At 42.9% G+C, this 21,201-nt stretch overlaps 1 protein-coding gene across 3 annotated transcripts in view; it reads right to left on the bottom strand.

Annotated features, from left to right (window-relative positions):
- The window catches only part of LOC135545889 (regulator of G-protein signaling 3-like), an 82,821-nt gene that overhangs the window by 28,702 nt on the left and 32,918 nt on the right, over nucleotides 1-21,201 (bottom strand). For all 3 annotated transcript variants that reach the window (XM_064973865.1, XM_064973849.1, XM_064973856.1), the window contains 4 exons: nucleotides 20,618-21,008; nucleotides 20,090-20,129; nucleotides 11,106-11,374; nucleotides 10,385-10,465 (listed from right to left, as the gene is read on the bottom strand). In XM_064973865.1, coding sequence (XP_064829937.1) covers nucleotides 10,385-10,465; nucleotides 11,106-11,374; nucleotides 20,090-20,129; nucleotides 20,618-21,008 — 781 coding nt within the window. The remainder of the gene's footprint in view (nucleotides 1-10,384; nucleotides 10,466-11,105; nucleotides 11,375-20,089; nucleotides 20,130-20,617; nucleotides 21,009-21,201) is intronic.

A 21,201-nucleotide genomic window follows, 5' to 3' on the forward strand; every position in this document is an offset into this window, starting at 1 on the left:
TACCGTAGGTATCAGGTACTTTTCTGAATATGCTTCTGGTTTTCAAAGTCAAACACACCCAGGGCCGTAGCTTCAGTGCCTTCAGAAATTATTCACACCCCTTGACATTTTCCACATTTTGTTGTGTCAGCCTGAATTCAAAACGGATTAAATTTAGATTTTGTGTCACTGGCCTACACACAATACCCCATAATGCCAAAGTGGAATTATGTTTTTAAAAATGTTGCCAAATTAATTAAAAATTAAAAGAAATGTCTTGAGTTAATAAATATTCAACTGTGTTGTTATGGCAAGCCTAAATAAGTCCGGGAGTAAACATTTGCTTAACAACTCACATAATAAGTTGCATGGACTGTGTGTGCAATAATAGTGTTTAACTTGATTTCTGAATGACTACCTCATCTCTGTACCCCACACAAACAATTATCTGTAAGGTCCCTCATTCCAGCAGTGAATTTCAAACACTGATTCAACCAAAGACCAGGGAGGTTTTCCAATTCCTCGCAAAGGGCACCAATACAAATTAAAAACAAAGCAGACATTGAATATCCCTTTGAGCATGGTGAAGTTATTACACTTTTGCTGGTGTATCAATACACCCAGTCACTACAAAGATACAGGCATCCTTCCAAACACATCATTGAGTACCACTGTTCATAATTTCAAACATGCTGGTGGCTGCATCATCAAATCAAATTTTATTTGTCAGATACACATGGTTAGCAGATGTTAATGCGAGTGTAGCGAAATGCTTGTGCTTCCAGTTCCGACAATGCAGTAATAACCAACAAGTAATCTAACTAACAATTCCAAAACTAATATATTTTACACAGTGTAAGGGGATAAAGAATATGTACATAAAGATATATGAATGAGTGATGGTACAGAGCAGCATAGGCAAGATACAGTAGATGGTATCGAGTACAGTATATACATATGAGATGAGTATGTAAACAAAGTGGCATAGTTAAAGTGGCTAGTGATACATGTATTACATAAGGATGCAGTAGATGATATAGAGTACAGTATATACGTATACATATGAGATGAATAATGTAGGGTATGTAGACATTATATTAGGTAGCATTGTTTAAAGTGGCTAGTGATATATTTTACATCATTTCCCATCAATTCCCATTATTAAAGTGGCTGGAGTTGAGTCAGAGTGTTGGCAGCAGCCACTCAATGTTAGTGGTTGCTGTTTAACTGTCTGATGGCCTTGAGATAGAAGCTGTTTTTCAGTCTCTCGGGCCCAGCTTTGATGCACCTGTACTGACCTCGCCTTCTGGATGATAGCGGGGTGAACAGGCAGTGGCTCGGGTGGTTGTTGTCCTTGATGATCTTTATGGCCTTCCTGTAACATCGGGTGGTGTAGGTGTCCTGGAGGGCAGGTAGTTTGCCCCCGGTGATGCGTTGTGCAGACCTCACTACCCTCTGGAGAGCCTTACGGTTGTGGGCGGAGTAGTTGCCCTACCAGGCGGTGATACAGCCCGCCAGGATGCTCTCGATTGTGCATCTGTAGAAGTTTGTGAGTGCTTTTGGTGACAAGCCGAATTTCTTCAGCCTCCTGAGGTTGAAGAGGCGCTTCTGTGCCTTGCTTCACGATGCAGTCTGTGTGAGTGGACCAATTCAGTTTGTCTGTGATGTGTATGCCGAGGAACTTAAAACTTACTACCCTCTCCACTACTGTTCCATCGATGTGGATAGGGGGGTGTTCCCCCTCTGCTGTTTCCTGAAGTCCACAATCATCTCCTTAGTTTTGTTGACGTTGAGTGTGAGGTTATTTTCCTGACACCACACTCCGAGGGCCCTCACCTCCTCCCTGTAGGCCGTCTCGTCATTGTTGGTAATCAAGCCTACCACTGTTGTGTCGTCCACAAACTTGATGATTGAGTTGGAGGCGTGCGTGGCCACGCCGTCGTGGGTGAACAGGGAGTACAGGAGAGGGCTCAGAACGCACCCCTGTGGGGCCCCAGTGTTGAGGATCAGCGGGGTGGAGATGTTGTTGCCTACCCTCACCACCTGGGGGCGGCCCGTCAGGAAGTCCAGTACCCAGTTGCACAGGGCGGGGTCGAGACCCAGGGTCTCAAGCTTGATGACGAGCTTGGAGGGTACTATGGTGTTAAATGCCGAGCTGTAGTCGATGAACAGCATTCTCACATAGGTATTCCTCTTGTCCAGATGGGTTAGGGCAGTGTGCAGTGTGGTTGAGATTGCATCGTCTGTGGAGGTGATATGGTCCTTGACTAGTCTCTCAAAGCACTTCATGATGACGGAAGTGAGTGCTACGGGGCGGTAGTCGTTTAGCTCAGTTACCTTAGCTTTCTTGGGAACAGGAACAATGGTGGCCCTCTTGAAGCATGTGGGAACAGCAGACTGGTATAGGGATTGATTGAATATGTCCGTAAACACACCAGCCAGCTGGTCTGCGCATGCTCTGAGGGCGCGGCTGGGGATGCCGTCTGGGCCTGCAGCCTTGCGAGGGTTAACACGTTTAAATGTTTTACTCACCTCGGCTGCAGTCATGTCATGAGTATGCTTGTCATCGACAAGGACAAGGGAGTTTTTTTAATAAAAAGATACAGAATAGAGCTAAGCACAGCAAAATTCTTAGTTCACTCTGCTATCCAACAGAAACTGGGAGACAAATTCACCTTTCAGTAGAACAATAACCTAAAACAAGGCCAAATATACACAAGAGTTGCTTTCCAAAACTTTGTTACTTGAATATCTAGCAGTGATCAACAACCAACTTAAACTTGACATTTTTTAAAGAATAATGTTCAAATATTGTACAATCCAGATGTGCAAAGCTCTTACAGACTCACCCAGAAACACTCACAGCTGTAATCACTGCCAAAGGTAATTCAAACAGGGATGTGAATGCTTATGAATTCAGAAATTATTCAGACCCCTTGACTTTTTCAACATTTTGTTACGTTACAGACGTATTCTGCAATTGATTACACCCCCGCCCTTATCAATCTACTCATAATAACCCATAATGACAAAGCAAAAAAATATTTTTAGAAATTTGAGCAAATTTATTTAAAAAATTTGACCTGAAATATCACATTGACATAAGTCTCAGTAATCACTGCCTTAATTGCCTGCGTCCCTAATGGGTCCCCGGTCAAACGCTTCCTTAAACACTAAAGCGAGCAGGCCTTTCTAATAGACCTGGCCCAGGTATCCTGGAAGGACATTGACTTACTTCCGGCAGTAGAGGATGCCTGGTTACTCTTTGAAAGTGCTTTCCTTAAATAAGCATGCCCCGTTCAAAAAATGTAGAACTAAGAACAAATATAGCCCTTGGTTCACTCCAGACTTGACTTCCCTTCCCTTGACCAGCACAAAAACATCCTGTGGCGTACTGCATTAGCATCGAATAGCCCCCGCGATATGCAACTTTTCTGGGAAGTTAGGAACCAATATACACAGGCAGCTGGGAAAGCAAAGGATAGCTTTTTCAATACATTTGCAACCTGTAACACAAACACCAAAAAGTACTGGGACACTGTAAAGTCCATGGAGAATAAGAGCACTTCCTCCCAGCTGCCCACTGCACTGAGGCTAGGAAACACTGTCACCATGATAAATCTACGTTAATCGAGAATTTCAATAAGCATTTTTCTATGGTTGGCCATGCTTTCCACCTGGCTACCCCTACCCCGGTCAACAACTCTGCACCCCCCACAGCAACTTGCACAAGCCTCCCCATTTCTCCTTCACCCAAAATCCAGATAGCTGATGTTCTGAAAGAGCTGCAAAATCTGGACCCCTACAAATCAACTGGGCTAGACAATCTGGACCCTCTCTTTCTAGAATTATCCTCCGCAATAGTTGCAACCCCTATTACTAGACTGTTCAACCTCTCTTTTGTATCATCTGAGATCCCTAAAGATTGGAAAGCTGCCACGGTCACCCCCATCTTCAAAGGGGGAGACACTCTAGACCCAAACTGTTACAAACCTATATCTATCCTATTTTGCCTTTCTAAAGTCTTCGAAGGCCAAGTTAACAAACAGATCACCGACCATTTCGAATCCCACCGTAACTTCTCCGCTATGCAATCTGGTTTCCGAGCTGGTCATGGGGGCACCTCTGCCACGCTCAAGGTCCTAAATTATATCATAACCGCCATCGATAAGAGACAATACTGTGCAGCGTTCTTCATCGACTTGGCCAAGGCTTTCAACTGTCAATCAACACATTCTTATCGGCAGACTCAACAGCCTTGGTTTCTCAAGTGACTGCCTAGCCTGGTTCACCAACGACTTCTCAGATAGAGTTCAGTGTGTCAAATCGGAGGGCCGGTTGTCCGGACCTCTGGCAGTCTGTTAACAAACCTCCAGACGAGCTTCAATGCCATACAGCACTCCTTCCGTGGCCTCCAACTGCTCTTAAATGCAAGTAAAACTAAATGCATGCTCTTCAAACGATCGCTGCCCGCACCCGCCCGCCCGTCTAGCATCACTACTCTGGACGGTTCTGACTTAGAATATGTCGACATCTACAAATACCTAGGTGTCTGGTTAGACTAAACTCTCCTTCCAGAATCACATTAAGCATCTCCAATCCAAAATTAAATGTAGAATCGGCTTCCTATTTCGCAACAAAGCATCCTTCACTCATGGTGCCAAACATACCCTCGTAAAACTGACTATCCTACCGATCCTGGACTTCGGCGAAGTCATCTATAAAATAGCCTCCAACACCCTACTCAGGAAATTGGATGTAGTCTGTCACAGTGACATCCGTTTCATTACCAAAACCCCATATACTACCCACCACTGCGACTTGTAAGCTCTTGTTGGCTGGCCCTCACTTCATATTCGTCGCCAAACCCACTGGCTCCAGGTCATAAGTATTTTCGTGGTAAAGCCCCACCTTATCTCAGCTCACTGGTCACCATAGCAGCACCCACCCATAGCATGCACTCCAGCAGGTATATTTCACTGGTCATCCCCAAAGCCAACTCCTACTTTGGCTGCCTTTCCTTCCAGTTCTCTGCTGCCAATGACAAACGAATTGCAAAAATCACTGAAGCTGGAGTCTTTTGTCTCCCTCACTAACTTTAAGGATCAGCTGTCAGAGCAGCTTAATGATCATTGCACCTGTACACAGCCATCTGTAAATAGCCCACCCTAACGACCTCATCCCCATATTGTTATTTGCTCCTGTTATTGCTCCTTTGCACCCCAGTATCTCTACTTCCACATTCATCTTCCGCACATCTATCACTCCAGTGTTTAATTGCTAAATTGTAATTATTTCACCACTATGGCCCATTTATTGCCTTACCTCCCTAATCTTACTACATTTGCACACACTGTATATAGATTTTTCTATGGTGTTATTGACTGTACGTTTGTTTATCCAATGTGTAACTCTGTGTTGTTTGTGTCGCACTGCTTTGCTTTATCTTGGCCAGGAACTTGTTCTCAACTGGCCTACCTGGTTAAATACAGTTGAAATAAATAAAATAACAAATAAATAAATTAAAAAGTATTCAGACCTTTTACTCAGTACTTTGTTAAAGCACCTTTGTCAGCGATTAAAGCCTAGAGTCTTCTTGGGTATGTTGCTACAAGCTTTGCACACCTGTATTTCTCCCATTCTTTTCTGCAGATCCTCTCAAGCTCTGTCAGGTTGAAAGGGGATCATCGCTGCACAGCTATTTTCAGGTCTATCCAGAGATGTTCGATCTGGCTGAGCCACTCAAGGACATTTAGAGAATTATGAGCGCTCTGGAGCAGGATTTCAAAGATCTCTCTGTACTTTGCTTTGTTCTTTTTTTCATTAAACCTGACTAGTCTCCCAGTCCCTGCCGCTAAAAAACATCCCCACAGCATTATGCTGCTAACACCATGCTTCACCGTAGGGATGGTGCGAGGTTTCCTCCAGATGTGACGCTTGGCAGTCAGGCCAAAATGTTCAATCTTGGTTTCATCAGACCAGATAATCTTGTTTCTGAGAGTCTTTAGGTGAATTTTGGCACACTCCAATCGGGCTGTCATGAGCCTTTTACTGACCAGTGTACACTCAACCATAAAGACCTGATTGGTGAGGTGCTGCAGAGATGGTTGTCCTTCTGGAAGGTTCTCCCATCTCCACAAATTAACTCTGGAGCACTGTAATAGTGACCATCGTGTTCTTGGTCACCTCCCTGAACAAGGCCCTTCTCCCCCGATTGCTCAGTTTGACCGGGTGGCCAACTCTAGGAAGAGTTGGTGATTCCAAACTTCTTCCATTTAGGAATGATGGAGGCTATTATCTACGGATAATTCTTCAACATCATGGCTTGGTTTTTGCTCGGACATGCACTGTCAACTGTTACTGTGGAACCTTCTATAGACAGGTGTGTGTCTTTCTGTTACGGTTTTCTACTGATGAAGGAGAGGAGGACCAAAATGCAGCGTGGGTATTTTGATTCATGTTTAATAAAATAATAAACACGAACAATACAAAACAAGAACCGTGACGTGAAAACCTAAACAGCCTTATCTGGTGCAAACTAACACAGAGACAGGAACAATCACCCACGAAACACTCAAAGAATATGGCTGCCTAAATATGGTTCCCAATCAGAGACAATGATAAACACCTGCCTCTGATTGAGAACCACTTCAGGCAACCATAGACGTTTCTAGATAACCCCACTATACCACAATCCCAATACCTACAACAACAAAAAACAAGACAAAACACACCACATAGTTAACCCATGTCACACCCTGGCCTGACCAAAATAATAAAGAAAACACAAAATACTAAGACCAGGGCGTGACACTTTCCAAATCATGTCAAATCTATTGAATTTACCACCGGTGGACTCCAATCAAGTTGTAGAAACAACTTAATGATGATCAATGGAAAAACAGGATGCACCTGAACTTAATTTCAAGTCGTATAGCAAAGGGTCTGAATACTTATGTAAATAAGGTATCGGTTTTCAATTTTTAATAAATTAGCAAACATTTTAAATAACCTGCTTTTGCTTTGTCATTATTGGTTACTGTGTGTAGATTGATGAGGAAATTTTTTAATTTCATACATTTTTGAATATAGCCTCAATGTAAGATAAAGTCAAGGGGTCTGAATACTTTCTGAATGCACTATATTTTGGTATTTTTGGAGCTTTTGTTTGTGTTTTTTCGGGTCTCCTCCATACTGCACAACGAGCATGAGATAGTGAGCAGCATTTTTTTTGTGCCTTTCTTAAACTAATAGACTTTTCGAAGAGGGATGCAAGTTTGCTCTTGTTTGCTGAATGTTAAATACAGCAGCCAAAATAACTTGCGGGAAAGTTTGAAAATAAAGAGAACGCAATAAAGAAAGTCACCTTTTACTGGAGAGATTTACACGGTTATCAAAACGTCACGCCAGGGTAAGCCTACACAAAACACAACCCTTATTTTAAGAGTTTCTAAAATCCCCTATGGGAAAAATTAATGGTGGAAAAACCATTGGAACTATTTCCTTGTTTGACCGCTAGGTTTAATGGGCATTATGACTCATACTGTGGTACTCTTTTGCCATCTCAGTCTCTGGACTTGAACCCCATTGAAACCTGTGGTTTGAATTAAAAAGAGGGCAGTCCACAAGCACAGACAAAGAATATCAAGGATCTGGAAAGATTCTGTTTAGAGTGTTCTCTAATCTCATAAAACATTTTTAGAAAAAGGCTCAGTGCTGTCAGGGTGCTTGGATTACTGAAAACTGGGTTGACAATAATTTTGACTCCTATCTTTAAGATTTTTTTTACTACTTGTCTCTAAGCAATTGCAGTAGTATAAAATAATATACTTTTTTGTGGTTGTTGCATGCAATATAGCACAGTATGTGTATTATTTATTTTATGCAGTCTTTTTTTGCTCATCTTAATCAATGCTGTCAATGATTATGGACCTGACTGTAATATTGTATAGCATAACATTTTTTTTTAAATAACAGAACCATGAAATATATACATCTGCGCACTGTTGAAGAGAAGCAAAGCTAAGCTGAGAAATACTGTTCCAGGACTGCCTGGAAAACAGTGGCCAGTGTTACTCAGTGGACAATCCCGGCTAATAAAAAGTTATTATAAACTAAATTCATAAGGACCATAAAATGTAAACTCGGCAAAAAAAGAAACTTCCTCTCACTGTCAACTGCGTAAATATTTGTATAAACATAACAAGATTCAACAACTGAGACATACACTGAAAAAGTTCCACAGACATGTGACTAACAGAAATGGAAGAATGTCCCCCTGAACAAAGGGGGGTCAAAATCAAAAGTGACAGTCAGTATCTGGTGTGGCCACCAGCTGCATTAAGTACTGCAGTGCATCTCCTCCTTATAGACTGCACCAGATTTGCCAGTTCTTGCTGTGAGAAGTTACCCCACTCTTGCACCAAGGCACCTGCAAGTACCTTGACATTTCTGGGGGGGAATGGCCCTAGCCCTCACCCTCCGATCCAACAGGTCCCAGACGTGCTCAATGGGATTGAGATCCGGGCTTTTGCTGGCCATGACATTCCTGTCTTGCAGGAAATCACACACAGAACAAGCGCATGGCTGGTGGCATTGTCATGCTGGAGGGTCATGTCAAGATGAGCCTGCTGGAAGGGTACCACATGAGGGAGGAGGATGTCTTCCCTGTAACGCACAGCGTTGAGGTTGCCTGCAATGACAACAAGCTCAGTCCGATGATGCTGTGACATACCGCCCCCAGACCATAACGGATCCTCCACCTCCAAATCAATCCCGCTCCAGAGTACAGACCTTGGTGTAAACGCAAATCCGACCATCACCCCTGGTGAAACAAAACCGCAACTCGCCAGTGAAGAGCACTTTTTACCAGTCCTGTTTGGTCCACCGACGATGGGTTTGTGCCCATAGGCAACGTTTTTGCCGGTGATGTCTGGTGAAAACCTGTCTTACAACAGGCCTACAAGCCCTCAGTCCAGCCTCTCTCAGCCTATTGCGGGCACAGTCTGAGCACTGATGGAGGGATTGTGCGTTCCTGATATAACTCAAGCAGTTATGTTCGAATGCACCAATCCTGTGCAGGTGTTGTTACACGTGGTTTGCCACTGTGAGGAAGATCAGCTGTCCCTCCTGTCTATTTGTAGCTCTGTGTTAGGCGTCTCACAGTACGGACATTGCAATTTTTTGCCCTGGCCACATCTGCAGTCCTCATGCCTCCTTGCAACATGCCTAAGGCATGTTCACACAGATGAGCAGTGACCCTGGGCATCTGTCTTTTGGTGTTTTTCAGTGTCAGTAGAAAGGCCTCTTTAGTGTCCTAAATTTTCATAACTGTGACCTTAACTGCCTACCGTCTGTAAACTGTCAGTGTCTTTACGACCGTTCCACAGGTGCATGTTCATTCATTATTTATGGTTCATTGAACAAGCATGGGAAACAGTGTTTAAACCCTTTACAATGAAGATCTATTTGGATTTTTACGAATCATCTTTGAAAGACAGGGTCCCGAAAAAGGGACGTTACTTTGAATGCTGAATGCTGAATTTACTGTAAGACACATCAAATCCAGCCATCTCCTTTCTTCTTGGTGAAAAGGCAGCACACATTTGTTTTACTTTATCATAAACCGTCAGTCTGTATCTGAGAAGTAACTATATCAAGTTCTGTGTATCCTACATCACCATTAAAGAGACCCATATCATTGCATCTGAAATGTCACCATATTCCCTTTATAGTGCACTACTTTTGACCAATGCCCTACGTGACTTGGTCAAAAGTAGTGCACTACATAGGGAATAGGATGGCATTTGGGACACAGTCATAGCATTCCATTTCTCACACATTGTTCAGTGATATGGATCTGGCTTTTACCAGGTAATGTTTAATCCGTCCTAATAATAGTGCATGGTTGTGCATCTCTCTATGGGGTATCACTGGAACAAACTAGAAACCTGACAGAGAAAATTGACATTTGTGCTGAAAAATGACTCTGGTGCAAAGGCAGATCAATAATGTAGGAAATATAACTATTCAACAAATTCCAAGACTAAAGAAAAAAGGCATATTTGTAGGAAATGTCAATGTTAATTGTTGTGCATACCTTATGTGATCATTATTCTAACATTACATTACTTGGTATTACAATGGTAATTCAGCAATTGTGTTATAATTGAATAGAAACAAAGTTTAGCTTTTTTTAATTGCACAAGAAGAATAGGGACTGTTCCTTAGTCCACTGGTGTAAAAACAAGAACCACTCAACTTCATCGCTGTGCAATTACAAAGCTACGGCTAAACTATTATGTAATAATCTAACCATGTCATTACAGTGTAATGACACAGGTAGAAGAGCAACAATGTGAAGTGTCAGCGTAAATGACACAACAGAAGAGAAAGGATGTTGTACCTTGATAGACATGCACTGGCTCTCATGCAGGATCATCTCCTCTGAGAGAAGAAGTGTTCGCTCGCTACACAGTTCCAGGGGCTACAAGAGAGAACACACCAGTAAACACCCCTGTGCTAATAATGCATGATTTGATATCATATATACTGAATATGCCATTTAGTACACTCTTTTATCCGAAGCGTGCATACAATTTTTGTATGATTTGCCACAGCAGGAATCAACCTACTATCCTTGGTGTTGCAAGCACCATGCTCTACCAAGTGAGGATATACACACAGGATATGATTTTGTCTATCTTACTATCTCTCTAAAATCAAACCTCTTAGGTCGAGTTTAAATTGGATGCTAAATAACATTACACCATCACAATCATGAATCTCACTAATGCTGGGTCATGTTCACTAGGCCCGAAAGGGAAGAAAACAGTCAAATGGGGTGGTACTGTTGGAACTTGTCAAATAAGAAACAATTGTTTTCGCTTTGCGTTCCACAACAATTTGATGCAAAACAATGTTTTGCTACAACGTCACCTCAAACACTACCCTGCTGTCAGTTTGATAGTCTTCTACTTGCTTCTCATCCAGACACCCCAATCATGCATCTGATCAGTTCAGCCAAGGGACAAATATGACTGACAGCAACAACAACAGACCCACCAGTCAGCTCAAGAAAAACATGATCATGTCATAACACAAATTAATAAAACAAAAGAGCCAACCTGAACAAAGACGGGGAAGATGAGGGTTTTGGGGGCCAGCGTGACGTAGGTTCCGTAATTGGAGTAGGGCAGATGAGACTGGACAATGGTGCAGTTCTGGTAATTGCCATAGCTGGGTTGGTAGCCAGATGGGGGCAGCATGGTAGCCGTCTTACCGATGATGGAGCGTTGAGAAGATAAGCCTGTGGCCTGTAGCCCGCTAGCAGTGTCCTGTAGAAAGCCATTGCCCTTCTGAAGTCCACCGCGTGGGTGACTTTGATAAATCTTACCTGTTTTGGTAAAACATGAATGCAAGAATATCCTCTCAGAAAAATATACATATACATAGAAAGTTAACATACTGTATACTACTCCCCTATGTATTTATTTAGACAGTGAATCAAAAACATTAAATTTGGCTCTAAACTCCAGCATTTTGGATTTGAGATCAAATGTTTCATATGAAGCGACAATATAGAATGTCACCTTTTATTTGAGGGCATTTTCATACTTATCTGTTTTACCATATAGAAATGAAAGCACTTGTCTGTATGTACAGTTGAAGTCGGAAGTTATGTAAACTTCAACTGTACACCTTAGCCAAATACATTTAATCCTGGTAAAAATGACCTGTCTTGGGTCAGTTAGGATCACCACTTTATTTTAAGAATGTGAAATGTCAGAATAATACACTGCTCAAAAAAATAAAGGGAACACTAAAATAACACATCCTAGATCTGAATGAATGAAATATTCTTATTAAATACTTTTTTCTTTACATAGTTGAATGTGCTGACAACAAAATCACACAAAAATTATCAATGGAAATCAAATTTATCAACCCATGGAGGTCTGGATTTGGAGTCACACTCAAGTGGAAAACCACACTATAGGCTGATTCAACTTTGATGAAATGTCCTTAAAACAAGTCAAAATGAGGCTCAGTAGTGTGTGTGGCCGCCACGTGCCTGTATGACCTCCTTACAATGCCTGGACATGCTCCTGATGAAGTGGCGGATGGTCTACTGAGGGATCTGCTCCCAACTCCTGGACAGTCTGTGGTGCAACGTGGCGTTGCTGGATGGAGCGAGACAGGATGTCCCAGATGTGCTCAATTGGATTCAGGTCTGGGGAACGGGCGGGCCAGTCCATAGCATCAATGCCTTCCACTTGCAGGAACTGCAGACACACGCCAGCCACATGAGGTCTAGCATTGTCTTGCATTAGGAGGAACCCAAGGCCAACCGCACCAGCATAAGGTCTCACAAGGATCTCATCTCGGTACCTAATGGCAGTCAGGCTACCTCTGGCGAGCACATGGAGGGCTGTGAGGCCCCCGAAATAAATGCCACTCCAACCCATGACTGACCGACCGCCAAACCGGTCATGCTGGAGGATGTTGCAGGCAGCAGAACGTTCTCCACGGCGTCTTCAGACTCTGTCACGTCTGTCACGTGCTCAGTGTGAACCTGTTTTCAGGGCGCCAGTGGCAAATTTGCCAATCTTGGTGTTCTCTGGCAAATGCCAAACGTCCTGCACGGTGTTGGGCTGTAAGCACAACCCCCACCTGTGGACGTCGGGCCCTCATACCACCCTCATGGAGTCTGTTTCTGACCGTTTGAGCAGACACATGCACATTTGTGGCCTGCTGGAGGTCATTTTGCAGGGCTCTGGCAGTACTTCTCCTGCTCCTCCTTGCACAAAGGCGGAGGTAGCGGTCCTGCTGCTGGGTTGTTGCCCTCCTACGGCCTCCTCCACGTCTCCTGATGTACTGGCCTGTCTCCTGGTAGTGCCTCCATGCTCTGGACACTACGCTGACAGACACAGCAAACCTTCTTGCCACAGCTCGCATTGATGTGCCATCCTGGATGAGCTGCACTACCTGAGCCACTTGTGTGGGTTGTAGACTCCGTCTCATGCTACCACTAGAGTGAAAGCACCGCCAGCATTCAAAAGTGACCAAAACATTATGGCCACAAAACAAAGCATAGGAACTGAGAAGTGGTCTGTGGTCACCACCTGCAGAACCACTCCTTTATTGGGGGTGTCTTGCTAATTGCCAATAATTTCCACCTGTTGTCTATTCCATTTGCACAACAGCATGTGAAATTTGTTAACCAGTGTTGCTTCCTAAGTGGAAGGTTTGATTTCACAGAAGTGTGATTGACTTGGAGTTACATTGTGTTGTTTAAGTGTTCCCTTTATTTTTTTGAGTAGTGTAGTAGAGAGAATGATTTATTTCAGCTTTTATTTCGGTCATCACATTCCCAGTGGGTCAGAAGTTTACATACACTTAGTTAGTATTTGGTAGCATTGCCTTTAAATTGTTTAACTTGGGTCAAACGTTTTGGGTAGCCTTCCACAAGCTTCCCACAATAAGTTCCCACAATAAGCTCCTGACAGAGCTGAGTCAGGTTTGAAGGCCTCCTTGCTCGCACACGTCTTTTCAGTTCTGCCCACACATTTTCAAAAGGATTGAGGTCAGGGCTTTGTGATGGCCACTCCAATACCTTAACTTTGCTGTCCTTAAGCCATTATGCCACAACGTTGGAAGTATGCTTGGGGTCATTGGCCATTTGGAAGACCCATTTGCGACCAAGCTTTAACTTCCTGACTGATGTCTTTGAGATGTTGCTTAAATATATCCACATAAATTTCCCTTCCATATGATGCCATCTATTTTGTGAAGTGCACCAGTCCCTCCTGCAGCAAAGCACCCCCACAGCATGATGCTGCCACCCCGTGCTTCACGGTTGGGATGGTGTTCTTTAGCTTGCAAGCCTCCCGCTTTTTCCTCCAAACATAATGATGGTCATTATGGCCAACAGTTATATATTTGTTTCATCAGAACAGAGGACATTTCTCCAAAAAATACAATCTTTGTCCCCATGTGCAGTTGCAAACCGTAGTCTGGCTTTTTTTATGGCGGTTTTGGAGCAGTGGCATCTTCCTTACTGAGCGGCCTTTCAGGTTATGTTGATATAGGACTCGTTTTACTGTGGATATAGATACTTTTGTACCCGTTTCCTCCAGCATCTTTACAAGGTCCTTTGCTGTTGTTCTGGGAATGATTTGCACTTTTCACCCCAAAAGTACATTCATCTCTAGGAGACAGAACGTGTCTCCTTCCTGAGCGGTATGATGACTGCGTGGTCCCATGGTGTTTATAATTGCATACTATTGTTTGTACAGATGAACATGGTACCTTCAGGTTTTTGGAAATTGCTCCCAATGATGAACCAGACTTGTGGAGGTCTACAATTTGTTTTCTGGGGTCTTGGCTGATTTCTTTTGATTTTCTCATGATGTCAAGCAAAGAGGCACTGAGTTTGAAGGTATGCCTTGGAATACATCCACATGTACAACTCAATTGACTCAAATTATGTAAATTACCCTTTCAGAAGTTTCTAAAGCCATGACATAGTTTTCTGGAATTTTCAACTTTGTGTATGTAAACATCTGACCCACTGAAATTGTGATACAGTGAAGTAAGTGAAATAATCTGCCTGTTAACAATTGTTGAAAAAATTACTTGTCATGCACAAAGTATATGTCCTAACCGACTTGCCAAAACGATAGTTCGTTAACAAGAAATTTGTGGTGGTTGAAAAAGGAGTTTTAATGACTCCAACCTAAGTGTATGTAAATGTCCGACTTCAACTGTATCTAGTCCCCCCATTTTGAAGGTGTCATAAGCATTTGGACAAATTCACATATGAGTATTAAAAGTAGTGAAATATTTAGTATTTGGTCCCATATTCCTAGCACGCAGTGACTTCATCAAGCTTGTGACTCTACAAACTTGTTGGATGCATTTGCCGTTTGTTTTAGTTGTGTTTGAGTTTATGTTGTACCCAATAGAAAAGAATGGTAAATAATATATTGGAGTCACTTTCATTGTCAATAAGAATATAATAGTTTCAGAACACATCTACATTAATGTGGATGCTGCCTTGATTACGGATAATCATTAATGAGTCGTGAATAATGATGCGTGAGAAAGTTTACTGAGGCACAAAGATCATACTCCCAAGACATGCTAACCTCTCACAGGGGAGGTTAACATTTTTTGGGGAGTATGATATTTAGATTTGGTTCATTAAGAAATGCTAGCAGCCATGACTGAATTCAAACCTGAGTTGTTTCGGGGTGTGGTTTGATGTGAGTGTCTCTTGTGTTTGGTTGCAGGTGGGGAGAGTTAGCCAAATCATTTAGCCAATTAGCTTCAGCCCGCTGGTGTGCAACTGTGGCAAAGTTGGTTTGACTTTGGATAGCCTATCTCTGGAGATAGTTCAGGACCGTCAATAACTTACACCATATAAATGGGATAATATTTTCATGTTTGACATCTTTTAGCTGTCTCATTAAATGCTTTCAATATTTGTCAATTAATTTTAACAATTTACAGTATAGTTGATTTAAAGTTTTTAAGTCATTGAAATTTGGAGCTATTGACATTTTAAAATATTGTCCCATGTACATTGCGTAATTTGTGACCCTATTCAGGAAACTAGGCATATGTCACAAGGCACAACTTCATAGAAGAGCCATTTGAACGTAAAAAATATTTTTTTTAAATCAAAATGTGTTTATTTTGGCAGAAATGCCTTCTCAAACATGTGTACTTTTATGTGCCTTAATAACAAACTTGTATACCATCTGTAAATACATTTGTGAAATTATGAGCCTTGTTGGTTCAGCCCCAGAAAAAGTTAGCAACCTTCCCTCTAAGATAATGAGTGGGCTGGACATGCCGAGAGAGCAGTTCAGGTTGGTCTGCCATTTTGAAGGCGTCTGTCTATTTGAGCTCATCAGTCTGTGTTGGTAATCCTGTCGAACGCGGCTTTTTAAAAAAAAAAAGTTATTGTGTAGTGGCACTGCATAAGTGTTCCTCTCCATTTTCTGGGGGATCAAGTTTTGAAATCAGTGGAATTTGAGTATGATAGCTAAAGATGGAGAAAACACCTGTCTCCGGATTACATCTTCAAACTAAGGGAAGCCATGGTATGGCATTCCTGACAGGGGAAGCAAGATAGCTAGCTACATTTTCAGATATTACACATTTCTAATTTTGACAGAAAGTAGTTTCATTTCAAACTAAAGTTTACTGTTTGCTAGCTAGCTAACGTTAGCTGCCTGGCTCCATAGCTTATTATTTGTTTCCCGGAGCCGTTTGCTTTTCTAGTTAGAGCCTAATGTTAGCTAGCTAACATTGGACCTGGTTGGTTAGCTCCCAGCACTGTGGCATTGTTGCCACTTTGTTCATTGTTGTTAACTAGCTAACGTTAGCAGGCTTGCTCATTAGCTAACATTACCTTGCCTGGTTCACCAATTACTTTGCAGACAGAGTTCAGTGTGTCAAATCGGAGGGCATGCTGTCCGGTCCTCTGGCAGTCACTATGGGGGTGCCACAGGGTTCAATTCTCGGGCTGACTCTTTTCTCTGTACATATCAATGATGTTGCTCTTGCTGCGGGCGATTCCCTGATCCACCTCTACGCAGACGACACCATTCTATATACTTTCGGCCCGTCATTGGACACTGTGCTATCTAACCTCCAAACGAGCTTCAATGCCATACAACACTCCTTCCGTGGCCTCCAACTGCTCTTAAACGCTAGTAAAACCAAATGCATGCTTTTCAACCGATCGCTGCCTGCACCCGCATGCCCGACTAGCATCACCACACTGGATGGTTCCGACCTTGAATATGTGGACACCTATAAGTACCTAGGTGTCTGGCTAGACTGCAAACTCTCCTTCCAGACCCATATCAAACATCTCCAATCGAAAATCAAATCAAGAATCGGCTTTCTATTCCGTAACAAAGCCTCCTTCACTCACGCTGCCAAGCTTACCCTAGTAAAACTGACTATCCTACCGATCCTCGACTTCGGCGATGTCATCTACAAAATTGCTTCCAACACTCTTCTCAGCAAACTGGATGCAGTTTATCACAGTGCCATCCGTTTTGTCACTAAAGCACCTTATACTACCCACCACTGCGACTTGTATGCTCTAGTCGGCTGGCCCTCACTACATATTCGTCGCAAGACCCACTGGCTCCAGGTCGTCTACAAGGCCATGCTAGGTAAAGCTCCGCCTTATCTCAGTTCACTGGTCACGATGGCAACACCCATCCGTAGCACGCGCTCCAGCAGGTGTATCTCACTGATCATCCCTAAAGCCAACACCTCATTCGGCCGCCTTTTGTTCCAGTACTCTGCTGCCTGTGACTGGAACAAATTGCAAAATCGCTGAAGTTGGAGACCTTTATCTCCCTCACCAACTTCAAACATCAGCTATCTGAGCAGCTAACCGATCGCTGCAGCTGTACATAATCTATTGGTAAATAGCCCACCCATTTTCACCTACCTCATCCCCACAGTTTTTATTTATTTACTTTTCTGCTCTTTTGCACACCAATATCTCTACCTGTACATGATCATTTATCAATCCAGTGTTAATCTGCAATATTGTAATTATTCACCTACCTCCTCATGCCTTTTGCACACATTGTATATAGACTCCCCTTTTTTTTCTTTTTTTTCTACGGTGTTATTGACTTGTTAATTGTTTACTCCATGTGTAACTCTGTGTTGTCTGTTCACACTGCTATGCTTTATCTTGGCCAGGTCGCAATTGTAAATGAGAACTTGTTCTCAACTAGCCTACCTGGTTAAATAAAGGTGAAATAAATTTTAAAAAATTATGTGATGTGTGTGATCTTAAACGTTGTTAAAACCTACCTAGCTAGCTATATGTCTTAAGCTAAAGTGTACTGTTAGCTAGCTAGCTAATGTCACCTGTCTGGCTCCCTAGAGGACGTTATTTGTTTCCCAGAGCTGTTTGCTTTTCTAGTTAGAGCATAATGTTAGGCAGTGTTGGCACTTTGTTCATTGTTGTTTAACTAGCTAACGTTGGCTGGCTAGCTTGTTATCTAACGTGACGTGTGTACAACACCCGTTGAATATGGCTGGTGTCAGTAAACATCGGCAAAAAAGCGTAATGAAATTGTTGCCAGCAGAGCTGGTTAGGCTGTTTTCATGTTATCCAGAGGTAAACAAATCATCGGCCAGAGCGTCAAGTGTGGGCTTCGAGAGCAAAACGAGATGGGTGGGGCTAAAGCTTAACTGGGTGTGAACGATGCTGAATGGGTGTAGACAAAGAAGAGCTCTTCACTAGATACCAAAACATTCAAAGGCGATTTTCTCAAAAGTGAGTTTACAAGTTGATCAACTTTCAAAGCAGAATTATTTTCCCATTGTTCCTCAAATGCAGTGTATGATATACCATTTTGTAGCTCTAAGTCTCTACTTTTATCCAATGTAAAAAACACCATTTCACATTTTGCTACATAAGACCGAATCCAGGTGGTGAGTAACATTTACTGATGGTCCCTAACTAGCCCCATAGGGATATCGAATGCCAAACCAAATTGACCATGGGCATTACGATGGGGTCGCGTGCAATTGATGATTACTTGAGTGATGCCGGCTGTGTCAGGCAGGATTGAAATTAATCCAAACCAAGGAAAACCGTTATGGTACCCTTCATTCCATGACATACCATTTTGTTCAACTCGCAAATCCCAGTTTAGGACGAGACTGACTATGACCAGAATTATTGTTTTTACTGTACATTTTGTAGTAAATTTTGACACCAGAATAAATGTTTCTGTCTCTTATCGATGCCACATAGGTCATTTTCAAAACAAGAAGTTGATTTTTGTTGGTCTTTAGAGTTAGTCTTTAGAGTAGTCAATTTTAGTAATTGGTCCTATATTCCTAGCACGCAATGACCACATCAAGCTTGTGGCTCTACAAAGTTGTTGGATACATTTGACGCTTGTTTTGGTTGTGTTTCAGATTATGTTGTGCCCAATAGAAATGAATGCTAAATAATGTAGTGTGTCATTTTGGAGTCACTTATTGTAAATAAGAATAGAACACTAATGAACACATTCTTCTTGATATGTCACACCTGTCAGGTGGATGGATTATCTTGGCCAAGGAGAAATGTTCACTATTTCTGTCTATAATTAAGCCATTTTGTGGTGGGGAAAAACTCATTCAGATTGGCTGGCCTTGGCTGCCAAGCTCCCCTGCCCAGTCATGTGAAATCCATAGATTAGGGGCTTTTGTATTTATTTCAATTGGCTGATTTCCTTATATGAACTGTAAGTCAGTAAAATCTTTGAAGTTGTTCCATGGTCTCCGATCGCAGTCCCCAGTTCTCTTCCCGGTTCTGGAAGGCATTCTGCACCCTTATTGGGTCGTCGGCCAGCCTGTCCTCTGGTTTTCATCCCCAGTCCAACATCCAGTTGGAGCGAGCCAATCAGGACCTGGAGACGACTCTTCGCTGCCTCGTCTCCACTAATCCCAACACCTGGAGCCAGAAACTCATGTGGGTGGAATATGCTCGCAACAGACTTCCTTGTTCTGCTACGGGCCTCTCACCTTTTGAGTGTTCCCTAGGTTAACAGCCCCCGCTCTTCCCGGAGCAAGAGGCAGAGGTCAGCACACCTTCTGCCCAGGTGTTTGTCCTTCATTGTCGCCGTACCTGGAAGAAAGCCCAGGCCGCTCTTCTCAGACCACCTCCAGGTACCGACGACAGGTGGACCGCCACCGGAACCCTGCTCCCCGCAACCGTCGTGGGCAGAGGGGATGGCTGTCCACTCGGGATCTGCCCCTCTGGGTAGAGTCCAGAAAACTGTCCCTCCATTTTATCGTCTCTTTCCCCATCTCCAAGATTCTTAGCCCCTCTTCTATTGCGCCGTTCCCTCCATATATATTCCACTATCTCACAACCCCTTGTCTCCTGTGTTCTCTGTCTGTTGCCAGTTCATCTTGTCTGGAGTATAGAGCCAAATTAAAAGTTGCAGCTTCACAACCCAAACAAATACATATTATAAGCATTATACCTGCAAGCTTACGTTTTTTAAGTGTTTAGTAAAGTGTTATCAAATCTACTGACTGGTTAGTTAATCTTATGAAAGTTGCTTACCAAGTGTACCATTCCGGTCTTGATAAACAGGATGCAAGATCTGAGAAGTAGAAAAGGATTAAAACCGTCTAGTGAGGTCAGAAGATGACAAGGGGGTTAAAGGTCTACAGTTTACAGTATGGACAGTGGTGCATGCGGTGACATGTATAATTTTGGTATTTGGTATTTTATTAGGACCCCCATTAGCTGTTACAAGAGCAGCAGCTACTTTTCCTGGGGTCCACACAAACCATGAAACATAATACAGAATGACACAATACAGAACATCAATAGACAAGAACAGCTCAAGGACAGAACTACATACGTTGAGTAAACATAAGCTGAATATGAATCAAGAGAGGAACAGTTAGCGCTAAACCTAAGCGTGCATTCAAAATGGCACCCTATTCCCTAATTTGTGCACTACTTTTGACCATGACCCATAAGGGTCTGGTCAAAAGTAGTGCACTATATAGGGAATGGGGTGACATTTGGGCATACAGCCTATGAGTCACAAAAATATTTGGATAATGTAGTCTATACAATCACCTGGCTTCCCGGGTCCACAGGGGAGAGGATAATGTAGTTGTCACCATTTGATGAGGTCACCCGGGTGCCTTTGAGGGTCCGAGTCCTTATCTTAGTAGTCCCGTAGTCTGGCTCCTGTCCCTTGTAGTACTCTCCCTTGTCTTCTCGCTTGTCCCTCCACAAGGATCCATGGCCGCCCTCTGACACCAGCCCTAGCTTACGTCCACTCCGTCTGCCATGGGCGGGGTGGGTCAGCAAAGGCGGGGTCTTGTCTCGTTTCTTCCCCGCCGGGGACACCACAGTGTCGTAGGCAGAGGCCTTATAAGACGGTCTGTGGATCAGGCCCTCAAAATACGGCTTCATAATAGGTAGGGTCCTCCATACCACTACAGTGATCGCATTGTGGCAGTTTCTGTGAACGGAGAGGACAGTTGATTCAGACAACACATTTGATAGGAGAGAACCTGTTGCACAGTATGTACTGTAGGGCTGTTCCTGGCAACAACAAAAAATCTTGGTCGTCCGAGAGTCATCCTGTTCTTTCAACCAATTGATTGGTCTAAATGTTTAAATGCATATTTACATATTCCATATGTTTGAATAAA

This window comes from Oncorhynchus masou, chromosome 1 (assembly GCF_036934945.1).
Source record: "Oncorhynchus masou masou isolate Uvic2021 chromosome 1, UVic_Omas_1.1, whole genome shotgun sequence".
NCBI lineage: Eukaryota > Metazoa > Chordata > Actinopteri > Salmoniformes > Salmonidae > Oncorhynchus > Oncorhynchus masou.